The sequence below is a fragment of the Branchiostoma lanceolatum genome, chromosome 1 (genome assembly GCF_035083965.1).
Source record: "Branchiostoma lanceolatum isolate klBraLanc5 chromosome 1, klBraLanc5.hap2, whole genome shotgun sequence".
Taxonomy (NCBI): domain Eukaryota; kingdom Metazoa; phylum Chordata; class Leptocardii; order Amphioxiformes; family Branchiostomatidae; genus Branchiostoma; species Branchiostoma lanceolatum.
Genome location: NC_089722.1, coordinates 5,224,801 through 5,247,325, shown reverse-complemented (window position 1 = coordinate 5,247,325; position 22,525 = coordinate 5,224,801). Strand labels below are relative to the sequence as shown.

The following is a 22,525-nucleotide window of genomic DNA, read 5'->3' as shown; positions in this document are numbered from 1 at the left end:
TATAAGTTGTTCTTATTGTGCGGTCTACCATAGGCCGGAAATTCGCACCTCTGCGTTAATCGCCCTAACGTGATTTTAATTTCGCTTTGACATGCCGTAATAACGCAGACTCTAGGCGGCTGATGGTTACAGGATGGCTGATAGTTACGGGGTGGCTGCAAAAAGTGTATTATTTAGCCCCCCAAAAAGCCGCTTCAGAGTCTGCAACGGAGGCTAGAGGATAAGACGTAATGTGAGATGTTCACTTGTACAGCAGGTGCAGATTGATATTTCTTTTCTGTACAGAGTGAATGTCCAGTTTGAATCAGTTTGTCTAGATCAATGTGGGTCTTCTGAAACGATCCCCAGACTGTGAGGTGTTGAAATTAGTTTGTCTAGATCACAGTGGGCAGTATGAAACGATCCCCAGACTGTGAGGTGTTGAAATTAAGGCTGTCTGTGAGAGATAAGTCTTGAGGATAATCCTTGAGAATGTGAGGTCCACCATCTCAGACATAAGGTGTTGAAATGGAGCCTGTCTTTAACAACAACAAGTCTGTAAGAGATGTACCCCAAACAATCCTTAGAAGCGAGATCTTCACTTCTGTTCCAACACTTATCCATGACTTTGTATAATATCAGTTTGTCAGAGATCCCGGTGGGTAGTGTAAAACGATCCCCAGACTTTAAGGTGTTGAAATAGAGACTGACTTGGGAGAGATAAACCCTGAACAATCCTAAGAAGTGAGATCTTCTCTTCAGGCCAGCAAAAACAGCTGCCAAACAAGAGTTCGTAGACCTCATATCTCCATGAACTATTCTATTCATGCAAATGAATTACACATTTACATAATATATGCTTGGTCATAAACACCTTTAACAAACTTACACATGTCGCAATATTGACAGTCCTATCATTTACCACTTAGATGAATCATGGCACTTTTGCATCAATTATGCAAATTAGGCATTTATTTGCATAATTGGTATCTGTTGATGCTCCACTTGCCATAAACTACACATGTTACATGTGTCTTATGATTGAAAACACTGCAAATATAGATTTTCCTCATTAGTTATGCAAAGTATTCATGGAGATATTAAAGGTTCACAGCATAGACTGATAGCTCTGTTTTCAACCAGTCCTGTACCTCCACTGGCAGCTAATATTTGTCAGCATTAGGCACTGACATTATAGGGTTTGATAATGCACCACCATGATCTCATTTTCACTGTAAAACTGATAACATAATAACAGCAGCGTGATGTATATTGTACAAATTGTAATCATCCAAAATCTGATGATGCACGAAAAGGATATATATATATATATTACAACGATACATTACTCAGTATGCCAATAGAAAATTGAAAATTTATAGTTGCCAGGCAGAAATTATCAGTTGCCAGCAGAAATTGCATGTTTCCATTTTATTACTATCTTCTTGTCATTTGAACTTGAACCTAGCAAAAGCCCACACAGGAATGAACTTGTGATGAATGGTGCAGTTGCCACCAATCCCAGTCTGATGATTGAGTCGACCCACAGGAGAGAGGGGGTCAATTTAGACAGGCTCTGGTTGTCATTAGAACCCCATGCACGGCCATTACTCAATGCCAAGTTTGTTTAGTTATACGAATACAGGGCTCCAAATAGCCTCTTTTTTTCTGCAACGAGTTACACAGTTGTATTGTCTTTGCTCCAGTGTTAAGCTTGGAAACTTTAATGCCAACAAATATTGAGGTGCTCCCAAGACGTTACTTTCATCTACAGTTGGAACATGTCACACTAGTTTTCTCTCCACTCCTACAAAAAATGTACTTTCTTTGACAGAGGCCATTGCCAACCATTTTGCTGGTGTTACAGTTGTGTGGTCTCTGTTCCAGTGCTGAGCTAGGAAACTTTCATGGCGACAAACATCAGGTGCAAATGTCACACAAATGCTCTCTCCACCCCTAGTTTCCTGGACAGAGGCCGTCCCAAACCATTTAGCCAGTTTGCCAGTTGTGTGGTCTTTATTTATCGAGCAGTGATGACTCCCATATCTGTCAATTTAAGAGCATCTTCCAAACTTTTTATTGAATTACAGTACAGGTAACACCCCCTCCCCCTTACACGTCCCACTTACAATTAGTTACACCATTTAATGCACCTTCAGCTACATGCCTTCAGTGGGGAAATGTCACTAGTCCCCCTGCCATCCCAGATAAAGGCAATCAGGACCAGTTTGGTCCTGCAGCGATGTGACGTCTGTGTGGTCTGATTCATGTGGAGGGGGACAGTTGGGCACACAGCCAAGTTCAAGTTGGTTCCCTCAAGGGCAGCCTTGGACATGACCAGAATGGATTGGTGCATCCCTCTCCAGATATTCAGGATGGATTGGTGGGTGGGAAGGTCTGCTATTGATCCCTGTCAAATTGAATTGTCTGGTCCAGTCCTAGCTAGGGACATGTACATCTAGGGCATTTCCAAATGCAATATATTACAATACTGCAGAATTGTTTCAACCTTTATCTTAAGACACGTTGAAAATTTCTTTTTCCCTCCTACCGCATAATGAAACCACTGAGAAAAGCAAAAGGAATTAATACTAATTATAGCACCAGCAAGACCGGAAGTGGCGTACTGAGTGGAGGGACCCTTGGCCCTGAGTTGCTTGGGCATCTTGCTTAGAAATGGAACATAAAGTAGCGAAGTTGAAGCACTGGGGCGTCTTAAAACTGAAATGATAAAACCCCAGGCAGTAAATCATGTAACACTCATTGCAAGTCTTCTGCTTAGTTATTCCAAATTTATCAACAGTTATTGTATGTACTGGCTAGAAAAACTGGGCACCTAGGTATGCTTATCAACACATAAGTGTTATGTTCCAAAACCGACCCATGCACCATATTTCTAAATGGCAACTATATTACTGTTACAAACTTATACTTTATAGCACAGCATTTTGGTTCAGTTTGAGCCATCATTCCTGGGTCTTGCTTGATATACTGTCGCAAAATTGTATGTTCCTATCAAATTTTATGGTCATGCAATGCATGGATAGGACACCAATTTGAAAGGATGAGACAATTTGCAGCAAGTGCCAACTCTATGCCAGTATTTCTGGTGGTTCATAGATGATTTAGGGTTTAAGCGGCCTCCCCGTCACCAAGAGACGGTTTTGGAGTTGTATAACGGTCTGGTGGCCGTGCAGTGCTCACAGACAGGGAGCAGACAGTTCCCGTCGTGTTCTTCGATTTTCTGACGGAGACATCAGCAATATTTCATCCCCGCCTGCTGGCCTGGAGTGCCCAGGGAGTCACAGTGCCCGCTCTGACGCCTTGTGTAGGGCCAGTTCACTGTCCTGCCCCCTTGTGTAGTTATTCAGCTGTTTCATGCATGGGTTATGGATTTTATCCACTCGTCATTTTGACAGATAAGCGATATTTTAGAAGAGTCACGCAAAGGACTCACACGGGCACCGCATGTAATTGTCAGTTTACAATCCCCATAATTATAGATGCACAGAGTGAAGTTCAAGGTTTGAATTTTATCCACTCGTCATTCTGACATATAAGCGATATTTCAGAGGGAGTCATATACTCACACAGACACCTCATGATCACCGAGTTGAGTTCACTATAGTATATACATGTTGTACTCTTTTAAGAGTTGCACGGTGTGAAGTTCAAGGTTTATATCTTATCAATCATTTGACATGTAAGCGATATTTCAGATCTAGAGGAATCTATGTACTCTCGCAGTGATGCCTCACATACATGTAGATGTCAGTTTTAGATTTTATCCACGCATCATTTTGACATCTGAGCGATATTTCAGAGGAGTCAGTGTGCTCTCACAGTGTCAGTTCACTATATATCCTATATCCTTATCAAGTTGCACAGAATAAAGTTCAAGGTTTAGATTTATTCTACTCATCATTTTGACATCTAAGCAATCTTAAAAAGGGAGTCACCGTGCTTGCACTTCTGCCACAGACTTTTCTGGTCTCAGCACATGATAATCCAGTTAAACCGTGTGAAACTGAAGGCTTGGGTTTTGGCTGCCCTTCATTTTGACATGTTGGCAATATTTCTAAGGAGTGGTACGACCTCGGGGTTGTGATCAGGCCGCAACATATGATACTGTAATTCACTTTATCTTCACGGTAGAAAAATTTCGCGATGTGAGGGAAATGGGCATTTTCACTAAACTTTAACTTCACGGTAGCGGTAAGTGATTTACAGAACAGATGTGTGAAGGAATCATAAATGATTTACAACAGATTTTTTTCACGGTGATGACAAGTTCACGGTATACAGGGGTGACCGTGAAAGCAGTGAACATAAATTACAGTGAAAGAAACGAGAATTACAGTAGCCACTCCCTGAAATGTGCAAACCAAGTTGTAGACTTTCCCTGCAGACTGTTTTCATGTTGATCCTCCGATCCAGTTGTGTCACCAACACAGACAAGCTTCCATGATACTGTACATAGTTGTAGTGGGATAAAGGTATTACAGCTAGCCTCCAGCCTAGGCCTATTCCACTTTGTGTTTTTACGTCACCCATTATTTCCAAGGTCTTTACAGATCAATGGTCCTTAAAAACTGGTGTAAGAATATTTGGGAGTCATCAATATTCATCCTACTGTCTGTAATAGCATTACGGGTAACCTTGAAATGACAAAACTGATGATGACAGCAATTTGTATTATCATGTGACCTCGCAGCCTTTGAATTTCAGCAATTTCAGTATGATGTGTTTCATGTCTTCAGCAGTATTTTTCATTATTTGCTTTTACAAAAAATTGACGAATCTACAATTTGACAGTTGACGATGGGTGCACTTAGACATCAGTTTATGTTTCATATGTATAAACTTTGTGGTAGTATTGTACGTACACAGTATGTTCCTTGCAAGTCATTATATTTAAGTGGCAGAAAAAATTAGAAAACATTTGCTGTATTTTTTGTTTGGAATGACTATGTTTTTTATTGAATTGACCTAACCAAAACATTATTGGGTGCGCAAAATAAAATAAAATGAGCTGATTTGTTTTTGGGAACAGTTGCATCAGTCTGTGCATCTGTTTACAAAAAATGAATTGGGAGCCCTGGTGTGTGATTGGTACCTGAGTGATGTGAACACAGGTGTTTAACAGAGTTCCTCCCGTCCTGTGCCCTGCCCAGGTGATGTCCCAAGACGTGCGCAAGGAGAACCCGCTACAGTTCAAGTTCAGGGCCAAGTTCTACCCTGAAGACGTGTCCGAAGAGCTCATCCAGGAAATCACACAGGTACGCCGCCGACTTGTACCAAAGTTCTTTGTACACAACCAAAGAGTACTTTACCTCAGAGAAAAACTGACTGGTTCTACACTGCACTTAGTAGTACTGCAGCTAGGTGTCGCTGCTGCAGTGTTAGGAATGCGGTCCCAAACGTGATCGAGTTTGTATCACCCCTCCAGTAACGAAAATCAACGTTCTTTGTACACAACCAAAGAGTTGATACCTAGCCAATATTTTGGTGTCCGTCTGTCACCTTCCTCAGGGCAATACCCACTGGTTCTTCTTCGGACTGCAGCTAGGTATCGCCCACCAGGCCCCCCTTACCATTCCAGCACCTGTTTTTACTGTGAAGGAATCAGGGAAAAGGCAGAGTAATGGAAACAAGTGTAACCCAATTTCCTCCCCTTTCTGTTGCAGCGCCTGTTCTTTCTGCAAGTGAAGGATGCAATCCTGACGGACGAGGTGTACTGCCCCCCGGAGACCTCTGTGCTGCTGGCGTCCTACGCTGTCCAGGCGAAGTACGGCGACCACAACAAGGAGGTGCACAAGGCAGGCTTCCTCGCCAACGACAGACTCCTACCTCAGAGGTCAGTACTGCACAGTAATGGCAACGTCTACCAAGACAATTCCACCAGGGTACATGATTCCGCCACCCTTAACAGATATGTCCAGACTCCAAACATCTCCAACTCAACGTCCTCCAGTATTAAGTACTCCTGTATATCTAAACTGTGCATACATTGGAATGCGGCACTAGAGACCTCTCAAACACACATTTTTTTCAAAGTGGCGGATTTATGTAACCCGGCGGATTAATCTTAAGGTACTCCTAAACCCGGGCTGAGGCCTATGCTGATTATAAATTATTTTCATTAGACCTGGTGCTTTATAAGACCTATTTTTATAATCTTTAATGTTTTTCCCTTCAATGTCACAATTTAACCCCTAAATTGAAGGCTAAAGTTGCAGTTTTCATGCCCCAGTACGGAGGGGGGATCATGGACAACAGCCTACTCCGCCCCCCTGGGGAGCCCAGATGGTCCCAGCTGGTCCCGTGGCGGGAAAACAAGAGGCCGCTACGCCAATCAGGCTGCGCTAAGTGGATGACGACACGACTAATGGAGAATCCCCAAAGCTGTGCCAAGTGTGCATTTCCCGATTGAGTATTTTTAATAAACTGTACTGGTCTGAATTGCACAGATATGTGAACAACTACCACAAAAGAACTAGGTTCCATTCAGTAACGTTCATTTTTCTTCTTCATAAATCCATTGCCTACAAACTCTGATCTAAAGTTACAGTAAGGACTGTCTTTCTTGGATCGAGGGATGTACATCGGAGAGCGACGTAACATAATGTTCCGACTTCACGGCATAATTTTCAACAAAAAGCTTGACTGCACCGATATAAGTATGACAAAAGAACTAAATTTCAGTAAAATAGGTTCATTTTTATTAGTAAAAACTACAATGCCTTCGAACAGCGATCTAACGTTAACGGTAACGAATGTTTTTTTGGGGGTTGTCCATCCCGGAGTTACACAAAATTTTATCGCCAACTTCGCAGCATATCAACAAATAAATTTTACTAAGCAATAACTTCCGAAAACCGTTACATACATGTCGATATTTTGTAGATACAACATCGAACGTGAAATAAGCAGATGTCTGGGCAAATATACAGAATCATCATAATTTTGATTTTGAGACCCAGCTTCACTTCGGACAAGTATATTTACGAATGTTCAACAATTAGCCCCAAAATCCCATACCACATCCAGCCATGCTATCTATCCCGACCACCAGTTCAACATCGTTGATCGCCAAGCCGCGTAAAAGCTGTTTTTGTCGCGAGAAAACGCGCGTATGTCCGTGCATCTTTGATCATCACGGCATGCACGGCATACTATTTTGGACAACAATGGGGTCGAGACGTGTCCGGCGTCAGAAACAAGTCTGTAACTCCAGAAAACCCGAGTAGGATTCCTCTAGAAAGGCCTCAGAATAATCGTAAAGACTTCTTCCATGAAGCTATGTAGGATAGAGCCCGGTAAACGACTGTCTTCCGGGCTAAATCTCGTCCCGAAGCGGACGGCGCAGATCGCCGGGCTCGAGAGGTCCGCCATTTTGTTTGACTCCGGGGGGAAATGACGTCACGTTCTGTTGTTGTGGCGTGTTTCGGCTGTTCTTCACTCCCTCCGGAAAACTTTTATCCATGTTTTGCCTTCTAAATCCGCCAGGAAGCGCTTTTTGAAAGGTCACTGACCCTCATTTAACAGGAAGTGATCGGGCCCGTGGAATGCGGCCAAAAAAACGATTTCGACACTTATACGGCCCCTGAAGGGGAAAAACGTTACATATACAATAGATATATGATTTTCAAAACGAATCCGTGGTAAAACTAAGTATGAAATATGGGGGAAAAGGTCATTTTTGTGGAGATAACCCTCTATATTAAACCGTCAAATTTCGCCGAAACAATGCCGTGCTATTTGAGTCGGTGAAGGCTGGCTGCATAGGGGGCAACAAAAAAAACCGGAAAAAAAATCCTAAAAAATCAGCATTTGAAAATATGAGAGAAAAAAAACATGATATTTTTACTATTACCATTATGTTCATTTCTGAGAAATATCATTGATTTTTACCTAAGCTCTAGCCTGGAAATTCGATTTTTCTAAAAATGGGCGTGGCCCCATTACTATTGATGACGTCATCGTGAAGTCATAAAAATTTGCATAAATTACCGTCTTGCAACAAGGTATTATGTTACAAAAGCTCAAAGTCCATAGTTAACTGCAACATATAGTTTGATATACCCTTTGAATTCCTCAGCCGGGGTTTAGGAGTACCTTAAATGGAGGTTACATGCACTTGAGTAATCTCTTTTACTTCTATGGTTACTTCTGCATGTGAGGTTTTTTTTTTGGTGCTTGATTGTGGTTTGTTTGTGCATGCCATGCCTCAAGACCTGTCAGTGGATTTTAATGAGTTTAGGTTTGCTGTATCAAAGGAAAAAATATGAAAATTTTTGCCTACCAGGTGAACAACTGTTCAATCTTAACCCAACCTCATGATTGAGATTGAAGAGTGGTTATGCTGGGAGGCAAACATTTCATAATTTTTCTATATATACAAACAGTTGAGATGTGCTTAATGTCAGATGACAAGTAAAACCTGTATGTTAAAAGTCTTCTTGTTTCTTCCCTCCTCCCTGCAGAGTAATCGACCAGCACAAGATGACACGAGACCAGTGGGAGGAGAGGATAACCAACTGGTACACCGAGCACAACGGCATGCTGAGGTAAGTCATCTTCTTCATCACTGGTACACTCATACTGTTGCCATGGCAACACCGGCATGCTGAGGGAAGTCATCCTCTTCTTCATCACTGGTACAGTCATGGTGATGTTGTTGCCATGGCAACACTGTGCCATCAGAGATCTTGCATTTGTTCAGTAGTAGACCTTTGAGAAAATCTTGTGACCCCAGAGCAGTAATGATGTAGTTGCTATGGCAACCGTTGCATGTTTGTCAGAGGGTTGATTAGAACTGCTGTGATAGTTGTCTATTTTTTTGGGAGGCAGACTTGTAATAGCGCATGTCTGTAACCAGGCATTGCAGCAATGTGACAGTAGGCAGACAGAACAATAAGTCAGGAGGATCAAAGCTGGACGAGCAAATTGTCCCATCAGTCAGTCAACCGGCATGTTTTATATGTCTCCCTCTGCAGAGTAACTGGGTCAGCTGGGAGCTATGGGTACACAGGGATGTGAATGTCATGATGATGATGGCCATTTCTTTGCTTGTAAAGATCAGTGGGAAGGTTGTCCTCCCCTCTTGCATGTACTCTCACATGGCTGCATGTCCTGGTGCTTTTCTTGTAGCAAATGATCAAAAAGACAATTTTGAACCTGTTTGACCTGAATGTACAAATTTGTCCTGATGACGCAATTTTACACATCCAGAGGGCAAACTGCATGTAGTTAGGCCGCTGTAGACTGAGATGCATCTTTGTGTCACTGAGTTAGGCAAATCCAGCTTCCTTTTGCCAGAGTTGGAGGGAATGGAGGACGAGTTAGGCAGATTCTGTTTTCCTTTTTCAGCTACAAGCTGGCTGGATTAACATGCTTTTGTTGATAAGGAAAGATCACTGCCTAACTCTGTAACCTAACAGTTTTTCTGCCATAAGGCTGCCTTATTAGATGAATCATTGAACAAAGGCTTGTTGCCTGAGTGTATTTTTCCCTGTATCAATAACTAAATAAAAATGAAATGAACATATTATCACAAATTAACCTTTGACCTCGACCCTACCTGACCTTTGTCCTGATCTGCCCTTTGCCCTGACCTGACCTGTGCCCTTTGCCACAGGGAGGACGCCATGATGGAGTACCTGAAGATCGCGCAGGACCTGGAGATGTACGGAGTGAACTACTTCGAGATCAAGAACAAGAAGGGCACGCAGCTGTGGCTTGGGGTTGACGCCCTTGGACTCAACATCTACGAGTATGACGACAAGTAAGTACTCAGCGAGGAAGTTCATCCATGTTCAAAAATGACACCATGGAAAGGCTAAACTTTATAGTACCAACACTGAAATACTTGAGGGCTCCCGTGTCGTCTGACACATGAGGCAGTCAGGTTGGCCCAGCAGGCTCTGTCAGCAGCCATCCTCCTTATGTCCTCCCAGTTCATGCTGATTGAAATACTTATCAAAATTTTTGACTGACCATGGAATGGACCTGTCTACTTCAGCATCCGGGACGTTACTTTGGAGTGTACAGTTTCCATTCAAGCCCACCGTCTAACACGGAACTGAGACGGGGGGCGATAAGGGTTATCTGGCACCTGCGACCCGTTGCTAGCTACAGTCACGTGTCTCCAATGTCACGTCCCATGCAGTGTTGGTTACGTAAAGTTCAGCCTTTCACAATAACAACTGAGTACCACCTGTGAGAGTGACAGCCGTCGTTCACCGCGTTTTTTTGTCAAACTCTTCCATTTTGTGTGTTTCTCTGCTTCTTCTCTGCACCGCATAGCCGTTCCCAGTAGCTGCACTTATTTTTGTTTAAAGGTGTTCGTTATTAACTTCATCTCGTTACAACTCTATTATTAATTTGGTGGCTTCTGCAAATCATGGCTTTCACTTGACCACTAAGCACACCGCTCTGCACACCCTGGTGGCATGTTGGGGTTGGACAAAGTTCGACAAATTCATGAAGTACATGAAATATTTGCTGGCCTTAACCAACTTTTCATTGGCCTGAAACTTTAATGACAATGTCATGTTTGTACGCATTTTTACTTGCAGCAAGGAAGTACCTTCATATTAAAAAAAAGCACTTTAAAGCATGTAACAGAGGTCAAAAGTAATAAATTGTTTTACATGCAACTACAAGACAAAGGAGTTAGGCCTATTCCAGCTTGTTAAATTTACACAATTTACTCCGGCTAGTGGACCATCATCTACCCACATCTACTTCAGCTATTAGATTTGGAAACCCGGACAAACAAAATTAACTTTTCCAGCCCTTAGAGTTTGTTTTCATGTTGATCTTTTTAAATTGAAAATGGAAAAATCGCACTTGCCTGATCAGTACATTGTGTACTTGTATTTCCCCTGGGTGACCGGGCCGATGGACTTGTCCAACCCTGCATGTTATATCGGCCATGCACTCCACCCTGTAGCAGCAGTGTTCCATTGTACTAACACATTCCCTTGTAGTCACCTCAGCCACTTCTTTGTTTTAGGGCTGGGGACGCCGGGAAGGCATCAGGGACTGATGGCAAAAGCATGGCAAACTTGTAAGGGTGCTCGCTTTGTAGCAACGTTGGCCTTTACCCCCTGACCTCTGACCTTCCGTTGGTGGCCCCAGTGACCCCACCCCATGTAACATGATACTCATGTAGCGTGGCTTTTTGAGGCAGACGGCGGTTCCGGTGTGCGATCGATCGTCGGCGTCAGAACGGTTTAGTTGACAGTGTGGCAAAAACTACCTCTCTCCCCTCCTAGCTTTGCTTCCCGGGCCCACACCAATGTTTTTCCTGGGCTCTCAGACATTTTAGAGTGAAAACTTAGCAAAAGGCCAAGATGAAAACAAACTTTACACCTGGTTTCCAAACCTATTATAGCTGCCAAGTCTCTTTGTCCTATTTGCATAAGGGGACGAAGAGAGTCGGCACCTGTTATAGTAGGTTTGGAAACCAGGATACAATGTTTCCTGGCCCTTAGAGTTTGTTTTCATGTCGATTTTTTAATTCATCAAGTTTAACTTTGATCCAAGAACCAAGAAGCAGAATTGGTGTGGGCTAATGTGACTGTGATTAAGAAGGAGAACCAAGACAGTCTGATGTTTAAAACGCAGCGTTGTCGACTCCTTGTGGCTTGTAAGACGCACGTAGCGCTGGCGCTTCTCGTGTGAGAACACAGGTCCCTGCTGGCATCCACACCACTCACTTTCTTCCCTTTTTCTTCCCAATATTGTCGCTGCTTTGTAGACAGTAGAGTTTCCTCAACTTGTACAGAACTGTTCAGTTTGTATATACAAAAACGCTGGTCACTTTCAATTGGCAAAAGTATTGCTCACTTAAGTTTTTTTGACAGTGTAAAAAGCATGTTTAAGTCTATGAAAGACTATATCTTTGTCTCATTTATATCTGTCATCAACCTTTCTTTAGTTTTATTGGAAGATATTTGTAAACTAAAAGGTAACTGAATCTTTAAGTTAACTGAAGTCTAAAGTAATACCTACACGTAATTTTAAAGTTAATTCAAAGTTCAATGAATTTGCCAAATTCAGAGTGACCAGTTCTAATATCTACACTAGTCTTTGTACTTCATTTATAGATGATGTATACCCTTCATTGTGTAACAGCAGATGTTATTAAACTGTCATCCCAATAACAGTAGACAGTGCACTTGTACATGTAAGTCTACAATCCACATTTCAATAACATGTCTATACATGACACATCCTTGATGGAGGGAAATAGCTGGTACATGTATATTGAGGCCTGCCGTCGCCAAATGAAACCAACTACTACTGTGGAAAACACTAAGGTGGCCAACAATCAGATTCTAAAGGAAGTTTTGATTGACAGACATGGATCAGATTTACTGACATGAACTTGACCTTCCTCCGCCAGGCTGACCCCGAAGATCGGGTTTCCCTGGAGCGAAATCAGGAACATCTCCTTCAATGACAAGAAGTTCGTCATCAAACCCATCGACAAGAAGGCGCCGGTAAGTCTTAAAGGAACTTATAGAGCAGCACAGAAGATGGAGCCAGTTTCAAGTCATCCACACACTTTTCAGACATGCATGCGCATACATGTATTGCCCCTGTGCAAAACCACAGTGTATGTTAATGATAGCATGTAGTGCGCCAAAAATAATTACTCAAATAAAGTTTTATCCAGTTGCTTCAGTAATTATTTTTGGCGTATCTTACTACCTGGATGTCTAACTTTCATCAACGATAGCATTTAATGTATTAAGATTCTAGTTGGTTCCTTTCTGTCTAGCATATTCTCCTTCTGTTCATTCTTGATTTTTTCCATCATTTCCTATGGGTTGAATATGTGTTTGGCCAAACTGATATTGATAATGATTTCAAATTGGGTGCTTGTACACTGTATGTTTTTAGCAGCTACTGTAGTTCTGTTCTTACATAATGCACTACACGGTTGGGAGATTATATACCTGCACTCACTTTCATTCATTTTAAGTTTTTGTTTTCCTTTGTATACAGAATTTGAAAAAAAAACTCACCTCACATAAGATGTGATGTGTTACAGTAACTGTAAATGCTTGTACTTTCGCAGTGGTTTTAATTTGTGGTTAAAACAATTCTGTAATACAGTACTTGCACATTGGAATTGCATTTTTGCGGTGTGGAGTTTACCGTGAATGCCACAAAATAAAACCACCGCGAAAGTTCGAATATTTACAGTATTACAGTAAGTATGTGAGTCTCCATGTTTGCATCGCTGCTTTCTTTACTGTCCCCTCTTATTTGTGCCTTACATGTTTTCTCCGCCCCCTCCCCCTTTCTGTCTTCCATTCTGCGCCCTTCTCTCTGCCGCTGCACAGAAAGGCATCAGTAGATTACTCCAACGAACAGACTCAAAGGTACAGCACCGGGGACAGGACTTGTGTTAGGTCTACCAAGGTTCATACAAGACTAGTACAAAGACTGGGAGACATTCACAAAAACAAGTACCAAGCTGAAAGACTTGGAGAAAAGATGAACATGAAAAATTCCAAGATCCTTTTTATCTCGTACAGAGTATAGAAAAAGTTAACACTGCAAACTTTGAAAGACACCAGAAAGTTTATACTTTGTCATACAGTGTGTGTCTGTAAGACATGTAGTCTTGAACAAGTACATGTAAGTATAAGAACATGTTAGCCTTTTCATGCTTCAACAAGATGGAAGTGAAAATTAAAAATTATAAAAGTTCAGAAGTACACAACATGTAGTTGTGACATTCCCCCTGAAAATTAGCTTGAAGCAGGAACAGTTGTAAGAACCTTGTGAGTGCTTCTCTCAACTCTTGGACCCCCTTCAGCATGCAGACGTGTGTGTACACTTAGGGTGCTGCCTGCTCTGCCATGCTACATGTCAAACTGCATGTCTTCTCCTCAAGCTGCTTCTACATTGACATATCTATGAGTTTTTTTATGTGTATACATTGCAATGCTCCACATATACATGTATTGTATACATGTACATAATGAGAGAAAGACTTGGCCAGGTATACATCTTATACTGATATAGAGCCTTTTATTAAACACACGCCCACTCATACACATGCACATGCACAGACAGACAAACGTGCACACATACGTACAGGCACATAACGTACAACTATACACACATTTTGGCAGTGTGAGCTGCAGTTTTTCTAGTGTCAGATAGAGGGCGCGTTTGATCATGCATTGAAACAGCAGTTGTGGAGGAGTGTACATTGTATTTACTTTGTTTTAAAATATGATTCAAAAGTGTTATTGCATCCCAGCTTGTGCACTTTGGTTTCTCATCATAGTGGAGACATACTCATGTTATCATGTTGATCTAAATCTACACACAGACTTGATCATAAAGTTTACCTTGGAGTAAACATATTCAAGTTTGTAATGACAGTTGTTTAATGTTGGTGCCTTCAGGACTTCCAGTTCTTTGACTATATTGAAAAGTGTACCGAGTATATGTTTTGTTGGGACGGAAAACAATTTCACCATGTCCGTTCCAAAAATGGGAATTTCTTGACATGAAATTGAGGAAAATACATTTTTGTAGGATTATTTCGAGCAATTAAAACATTGGCTCGCAAACATCGAGAGGGACGGATAAAAAATTTTAAGCTGGGGACATGTACAGCCCTGCCCTGGTATAGAGTTTACTTGGGCCACAGCAGGTAAATCTTATGGATGACATCCTCCGCAGACTCCAAAATTCATGAGCAAAAAAAACAAGGTGGGCAAATAAAAAAAGATTCCTACATTTTTCAAATTTTGAGATCATAGATCTTGTTAAACAAGAATTGAGGCGACAAAATATGATATCATGACCAACAGGTCTTTTATTCCTGTAAAAAAGGTTTCATATATAATATAACACCTCCTTGATTCAACAGTAAACATGTCCTTGTAGATGTGTATACATCTCAATAGACTAACTACAACAAATGCAGAAAAGAGCTTGTTGTACAATCATCTGAAGCAACTACACTGGGTATTCATAATCATATGCAATGAAACACCTTGTGAATACAGCTCAATTAACTAGAACAAATGCAGAAAACAGCTTGTTATTATGCCATCATGGGTACCCACACTGGGTATTCATATGCAAGGAAACACCTTAGACTGTCAATTTTTACGACTTATTTGCCCATTTTTGGCATGTTGACCACCGTCGGAGGGAAAAGAAATTTCTTGTTTTTTATTTCGAAATCAGGCGAAAATTAATGAGCGCGCTGATGTCATCCATAAAAATTACTTGCTGTGGCCTTAGCTGTAAACGTGTAGTTTGTACTGAGTTTAGTGACTAATGTCCCTTTTAAAACTGTTGTGACTTCTAGGACTTCCAGTTCTTTGACTGTATTGAAAAGTGTACCGAGTATATGTTTTGTTGGGTCAGAAAACAATTTCACCCTGTCCGTTCCAAAAATGGGAATTTCTTGACGTGAAATTGATGAAAATACATTTTGTTAGCTTATTTCGAGCAATTAAAACATTGGCTTACAAACAAACATTGAGCGGGACGGAAAAAAAATTTAAAGCTAGAGACAGCCCTGCCCTGCTATAGACTTTACTTTGCTGTAAACGTGTAGTTTGTACTGAGTTTAGTGACTGATGTCCCTTAACTGTTGTGACTTCCAGGACTTCCAGTTCTTTGCACCGAGGCTGCGGATCAACAAGCGCATCCTGGCGCTGTGCATGGGGAACCACGAGCTGTACATGCGCAGGAGAAAGGCCGACACCATCGAGGTGCAGCAGATGAAGGCTCAGGCCCGCGAGGAGAAGCACCAGAAACAGATGGAGAGGTCAGGATGGGCTTGTAGGGTTTGTTTGGGAATAGGGGTACAATTTTGTAGCTGTACATGACTTGCACAAATGTACAGAAGAAGCACCAGAAACAAATGGAAAGGTCAGGATGGGTTTGATTAATTTTAAGTCAGCTGAGGTAGCCATTTGGCACCGAATTTGTATTGGTTTTGAGGCTAGGCAGCAGGGAGAAGATTAAGTGAACTTATTTCAGATAATCTTTAAATATCGTAAGCATAGGTGTCATCTCATACCCTGCCCCAAACTTATTGTAGCTCAACTCAAAGAACCTCAGAAAGTGTCAGAAGCAAGTCATGTGCAGAGTGCAAGTCAGATACCAATATAAGATGCCAGCTTCTTACAGAAGTCTTAAAAATCTCACTTGTCTTCAGGCCTGAGCTGGCCCGTCAGAAGACATTACGTGAGATCTAGAGGGAAGAGAGGCAGCGATGTTTAAGGAATTTTAGTTCAATGTTTTGTGTGTAACAGTAAGACTAAGATGTTTTTCTTCCCTCCTCAGGGCTGAGCTGGCCCGTCAGAAGACGTTGCGTGAGAGGGAAGAGAGGCAGCGTCTTGAGCTGGAGGAGCGACTCAAGAGGTTTGAGGAGGAGGCTCGCCAGCGACAGCTCGGTAAGTCACGCTTCAACTTCCATTTCGTTTAAACTGTAACAAAACACTCGTGGAGCACTTATTAATAGGCATTGAGTGTCACTGGTATCATCGTGCACCACACATTACACCTCACAGAACTGTACAGAATGCATTTCAGAATATACATGTAACACATGGGGGAAAATTCATTAAAAAGGTCTCATCGGATCATTGGATCAGGTCCTAAATCACTTGTCCTCCATTAATGGTGATAACTCGGCTCTACGTGTGTACTGCTGAGTCCCGTGTCCTTCCTTTGGGTGTCAATGAAAGATGTTCGTCGCCTGGCTGGGTTCTGTTTCCCTTATTTGTTGGCTCCCACTGGATGAGCTCACTTGCTACCACCTCAGGGTGTTGTACACAGTGCCCAGCAGGCTCCCTTCTCTTGCCCACCCAAGCCCACCCACCGTTCCAAAGCAAACCTGGCACCTGTAAGGTTGCTGACCTGGGCTTACATTTTGTTTGTACATACTGTACATGTAGACAGACAGACATGGTTCGTTCGCACAGGCAGAAATAATTGATCTTAACCAGTTACTATTTTCACCACAAGGTTATAGAAATTTTACACAACAGAAAACATCTGTTAGAACGTCTAGCTGTAACTCAGAGCCAAACTGTGTTCTAATCCTGCTGGGTTTGGTGGTTGTTGGACGATGACCCTGTTCAAACCAAACACACCATGTCCGTGGTTAAAAGGTTGGAACTTCCCACTGTTCTTTAGTGTCCTACTAGGAAATACTTTTTTACTGTTTTATGTGATATCTGATACAGAAACCTTTCGTGTACAAAATGTAGCTTGCAAAATTACCTGTCCAGTCTCTTACATTTTATTTTCCAATCAAGAAATAATTTCAGCAGATTGCCAGTTGTAGGCAGGCATTTCGACAGGTATATACTGTTTGGAATTAAGGGATAGATTCTATTTGATTTGCTGACAGCTACAGCTCCAAGGATTAGAGAATTGTTTCTTGCTCTGTTGTTGTGACTACTAACAGCTGTGTAGTACCCTGGAAAGAGAGAAGAGTATGGGAGTCGAACACACGCTACTACCAGTAGGCTAGCCCCCTGCTGTAGTGGCCTGTGTATCCCAAGGGCTATATATATTTGAAGATGAACTTCACTTTGTCATGGAATGCTCTAGATATGATGTTTTACTTCATAAGCTATTCACACTTCTCAAGACAAGTACAAGTTTTAAGAGTCTCGATGCTACAGACCGTTTTGAGTACTCTCCAAGCAGAGGTTGAATGGGCAGATCGTCACCGTTTTATCATATGCCGTCATTTTTTGTCGCTAGCCCATTCTAAGAATGGGCTAGCGACAAAAAATGACGGCATATGATAAAACGGTGACGATCTGCCCATTCAACCTCTGCTTGGAGAGTACGTTTTGATTACATATTTAATTTATGCAACAGTCCCCACAATGCGAACATAGGTAAATTTCTAAACGACTGCTTTCACGTTAGAAAAAATACTGAAACTGATGATTAAATCAATGATTAGAACACAATATCGTAAACGTATGCTAGCCCTTATTGTATTGTTACAATATTACTAATTATGATGTTAAGTCTTATTCTATACTTCCACTTTGTGTTATGTTAACGAATTCTTGCCATACCTTGTACTATGTACAATTGTCGTGCAATGAAGTTCTTCTATATAGAAACAGGGATGGGCACCACCCCTATACTCTGAAAGATGTGGGAAGAATTTTAACTAACTTAAATGCCATGGCTCTCACAGTCTGTGAGTGTGACTACATAAACTTATAAAGCTATACTTTGCTGCAATGTACGTTTAACTACAATGTACATTGTAGCTGTTTGCTGCACCATATAACAAAACTTCAGACACACAAACAGACAGGCAAGCCCAAACTAATATTTGACACTCTTTTGGGTTAGTTATGATTGAGTGAGTTTATTTTGTTTGTATAGCAGCTTGATACTTAACATTCATTTTCTATTTAGTTATTGATTTAGTTTATTTTGCTGCCCTCAAGGAAGAATAGTTGATATTGAATCTCTAAAGGAAGATCTGGATAAAACTTAACTTCAACAATGCAAACAAAACCTGATTCCTCCCTCTGTTGCACAGAGCTGGAGAACATGCAGACGGCGACCCAGAAGATGATGGAGGAGAAGAGCCGCGCGGAGGACGAGGCGAGAGACCTGGAGCGGAAACGGATGGAGGCGGAGCAGGAGAAGGCTCGTCTGGAGGAGCTGGCCTCCAGGGAGGCAGCAGAGAAGGAGGAGATCGTACGTACTCATCACTTACCATTGGAAGTTCATCTGTGTTGTTTGAAGTCAATCTGAATCAAAATCTAACTGTAATTGCCAACACTAACCCAAGTTTTCGTCCAATCTTTGTCAAGGAATGAGCAATCGACTGCTTCTGTAATTACTTTAAGCATCTACATGTAGGACATGGACTCGGTGAGCAGTGGATAAAAAGTTGCCAAAAGTCATTGGGCTCCCCCGTCTTTGGTGAGGGATGTTGTAACATAACGTGACGTCACAGAAGTGGATTGCTCATTCCTTGACTGGAGAAGAGCAGTTCAAAACGATCAGCAAATAGATATTTCCTTGAAAACATGAAAATGGCAGCATCTTGTAGATTGAACCATATTTTATGTAATTCTAATGCCTTTGGCATGTTACTGGTAACTTATCCTGTGCATACTATTGCAAAGTAACCTGTTATATATGCCGCAATTACAAAGATTTTCAGTAATGACATTCAGGTACATGTGAGCAATGGTTGAAATTTCAGAAGGATGTTAGTTTAGATCTGCACCTGTGAGTCCTAACTGGTGACATTCCTTCATTGAGAATGATAATCAGGACTGAGTTGTTCTGTCTCCAACATTTCATGTTGTCCTGCCTGTTCACGAGACTCTGTCCTGGCTCCTGACCTACCATCGGGGACTGTCACATCAGAATTAACCCCCAACTGTCCATGATTATCATTACGTACTGTCAGAGAATCACAATCGCAGGAAACTGTCTACTTCACATTCCATTACAATCACAAGTCTGTCACACTGTGATGCATTCATAGGTTACCCAAAGTACAGTTGGATATTTTCCTTCACTAAATCATCTAAAGAAAGAAGACTTAAGTAGCCTTGCCTTTAACTTATTTGCCTCCCCTAATAGTAATACTGTAAGATGCTATGTTATTGAAGTTAAAGTCCTCCCCGCACCAGACGGTGCATGAGGTGGGGCCCATCTCTCTGGATAGAACAAGTACCTACCTCAAGAAATGTACCTCTGAGCCGACCACCTCAGACTAATACATTGTAGCCTTACGCTAACATCCTTTCATCAGATAGTAGTATAGTTTGATACCAGTCCACAAGTATGTATGGTGTCTCCTTGAATGGTGTTTTGTAGAGCCTCAGTGACATTCAAAGCACCACCTCTGCATTTTGTAACTTAATGCTCGACCAAAGTAAGTAATGTGTTTTGCATGTTACTAGTAAGATGTAACATGTACTAAAGCATGCTGAAACAGCTACAATGTAGCCACAGTAGTCAGCAAACTGTCATCAGTCATCTTTTCTGTAGGCCCAGTCAATTGTTTCCTACATGACAACACCAAAAACAGGATACGTTAGAGGTGGTTCCTGATGTGACAGTCCCCTTTTTAAACCCCTGCAAAATAAAAACGTTGAAACATAAGGTTGAAGGTTCCCCCATCTGTCCCCATGGCAACAGGCGCGGATGCAGGCGGCCCTGGAGGAGGAGACGCGGCGGCTGGAGCAGGAGCGACAGGAGAAGGAGGAGGACTCCAGGAAGTGGCAGGCTGAGGTTCGGCAGCTTCTGTACTCACAATAACACGTAGATCTTACTGTAGTCCTACTAGCCGAGGTTTGACAGCTTCTGTACTCACAATAACATGTTAGATCTTACTGTAGTCCTACTAGGAGGAGGACTCCAGGAAGTGGCAGGCTGAGGTTCGGCAGCTTCTGTTCTCACAATAACATGTAGAACTTACTGTAGTCCTACTAGCCGAGGTTTGACAGCTTCTGTACTCACAATAACATGTTAGATCTTACTGTAGTCCTACTAGGAGGAGGACTCCAGGAAGTGGCAGGCTGAGGTTCGGCAGCTTCTGTTCTCACAATAACATGTAGAACTTACTGTAGTCCTACTAGCCGAGGTTTGACAGCTTCTGTGCTCACAATAACATGTTAGATCTTACTGTAGTCCTACTAGGAGGAGGACTCCAGGAAGTGGCAGGCTGAGGTTCGGCAGCTTCTGTTCTCACAATAACATGTAGAACTTACTGTAGTCCTACTAGCCGAGGTTTGACAGCTTCTGTGCTCACAATAACATGTTAGATCTTACTGTAGTCCTACTAGGAGGAGGACTCCAGGAAGTGGCAGGCTGAGGTTCGGCAGCTTCTGTACTGTACTCACAATAACATGTAGATCTTACTGTAGTCCTACTAACAAGCATTAGCTATAACCACCCACTAAATAGTGATTAGAGTCCTAACATAAAATTTTCAACTTCATATGTAGTCTTTAGAAATGTAGTCTTTCTAACAAGCATGAGATCTGGTAACAATTATAGTAATAGTTCTAACATATAATGTTCAACTATATGAAGTCACAAAAATGTAGTTTAGTCTTTCTATTAACTAGGAAGTGTTAATTTGCAGAAAGGAGAATTTTATTGGAAAGGTATAAAGTGTTATTTATCAACAATGTACTAGAGACTATCAGAGAGGGCCAGGTGTTTGAAAACAATCGAGTTATGATTTAGTGAAATGCAAATCGCTGTATCTGCTTCCATGGTAGTGTGAAAACGCTCCATACATTTTGTTATATCTTACACTTGAGGGGTTGGATCTTGGCTTTAAGATTGAACCATAGATATACAAGTTGCAACAACATTATAAGTTGAAGCTACATGTATAAGTGTCTCCTTGTCTGAAGCCTTTTCTCCTTACCATGTTGATCCTGCCTTACATGTACCTCCCTTTAACCTCTTAGTCAGCAGGTTCTTTCCTTCACAGACACTGTTCTGTCTGGTATCACACATCACATGCAAGTACCATGGAAACTGACTTTGACTCTGTCATTTGATAAAGCTGCAAAGCCAGTTTACCATTTATGCCTCAAAAGAAAAAGAAAGTCAATACTGATGACGGTTTTCAGAGTTTTATATAATTTGCACCTCCGTGTACCATCGGAACTGGCTTGGACAATTTTCTGCAAAGTCAGCATTCCAGTTACTGTAGGTGAACATTGGATTTATTTCACAGGCTGACTTGTCTTGTATTTGTAGTATGAAAACATTTTTCTGAGATTGAGAAAGCAAAAATCAGTCCTAAAAATAGAACATTTTTACAGTTTGTGAGATCTGAAACCTTTCACTTCCTTTGTTGTCTTATGAAAATGAACTGAACGGCCTGAGAAAAATATTTGTATAACTTCTGACCACTTTCAGACCTGTGTGTGAACTTTACAGTGTGATGCCAAACTGTACCCATGTCTATAGTCTCTCTGCTGTGTTTCCCTCCTGACTATAAAGACTTGTTCTCTCACTCACCTTGTCTCTCTCTCTCCTTCCTGCCCTCCTGCCTAACTAAAGTATCACAAAGCAGTAGAAGAGCAAAGAGCTACCCAGGAAAAGCTGCTGTTTTTAGCCAAGGACCACCAACAGCAGCTAGCAAATAGGAACGTCCATGTAAGCCTGTCTCTCTTCCCCTTCTTGTTGCACGGCTGTACGGGTGGAGAGAACACAAGTTTAACCTTCTCCCAGCTGAAGCAGCCGTTTGTCACCAGAGCTGTACTGTTTACAGGGACAGGCAGCAGGGAGAAGGTTAAGGTCACACCAGTTCATTTCCTTGGTTCTCAGACATTTTGTGGAAAAATTTATCAATTAGACAAGATGAAAGCAGACTGAGGAAAACTAAGTCTTGAATCTGACTGCAGTCAAAACTGTACAAATGACCACCTCTACATACATCTAAGGACCACCTGGCCAATGTTACCACCTTTTGGGGTTCCCATCATTCGTAGTTCTTGGGAAAATGACAGTGATGAGAATGGTA

General features: G+C 41.8%; 1 protein-coding gene across 6 annotated transcripts in view; it reads left to right on the top strand.

Moving 5' to 3' along the window:
- Positions 1-22,525, top strand: part of LOC136430698 (radixin-like) — a 75,865-nt gene that overhangs the window by 48,365 nt on the left and 4,975 nt on the right. For 2 of the 6 annotated variants that reach the window (XM_066421508.1, XM_066421518.1), the window contains 12 exons: positions 5,154-5,258; positions 5,667-5,836; positions 8,466-8,549; positions 9,620-9,766; positions 11,000-11,053; positions 12,395-12,491; positions 13,341-13,379; positions 15,636-15,799; positions 16,321-16,430; positions 18,557-18,717; positions 20,179-20,271; positions 22,063-22,158. In XM_066421508.1, coding sequence (XP_066277605.1) covers positions 5,154-5,258; positions 5,667-5,836; positions 8,466-8,549; positions 9,620-9,766; positions 11,000-11,053; positions 12,395-12,491; positions 13,341-13,379; positions 15,636-15,799; positions 16,321-16,430; positions 18,557-18,717; positions 20,179-20,271; positions 22,063-22,158 — 1,320 coding nt within the window. The remainder of the gene's footprint in view (positions 1-5,153; positions 5,259-5,666; positions 5,837-8,465; positions 8,550-9,619; positions 9,767-10,999; positions 11,054-12,394; positions 12,492-13,340; positions 13,380-15,635; positions 15,800-16,320; positions 16,431-18,556; positions 18,718-20,178; positions 20,272-22,062; positions 22,159-22,525) is intronic. The other 4 variants (XM_066421536.1, XM_066421526.1, XM_066421554.1 and 1 more) reach the window with 4 other exon arrangements.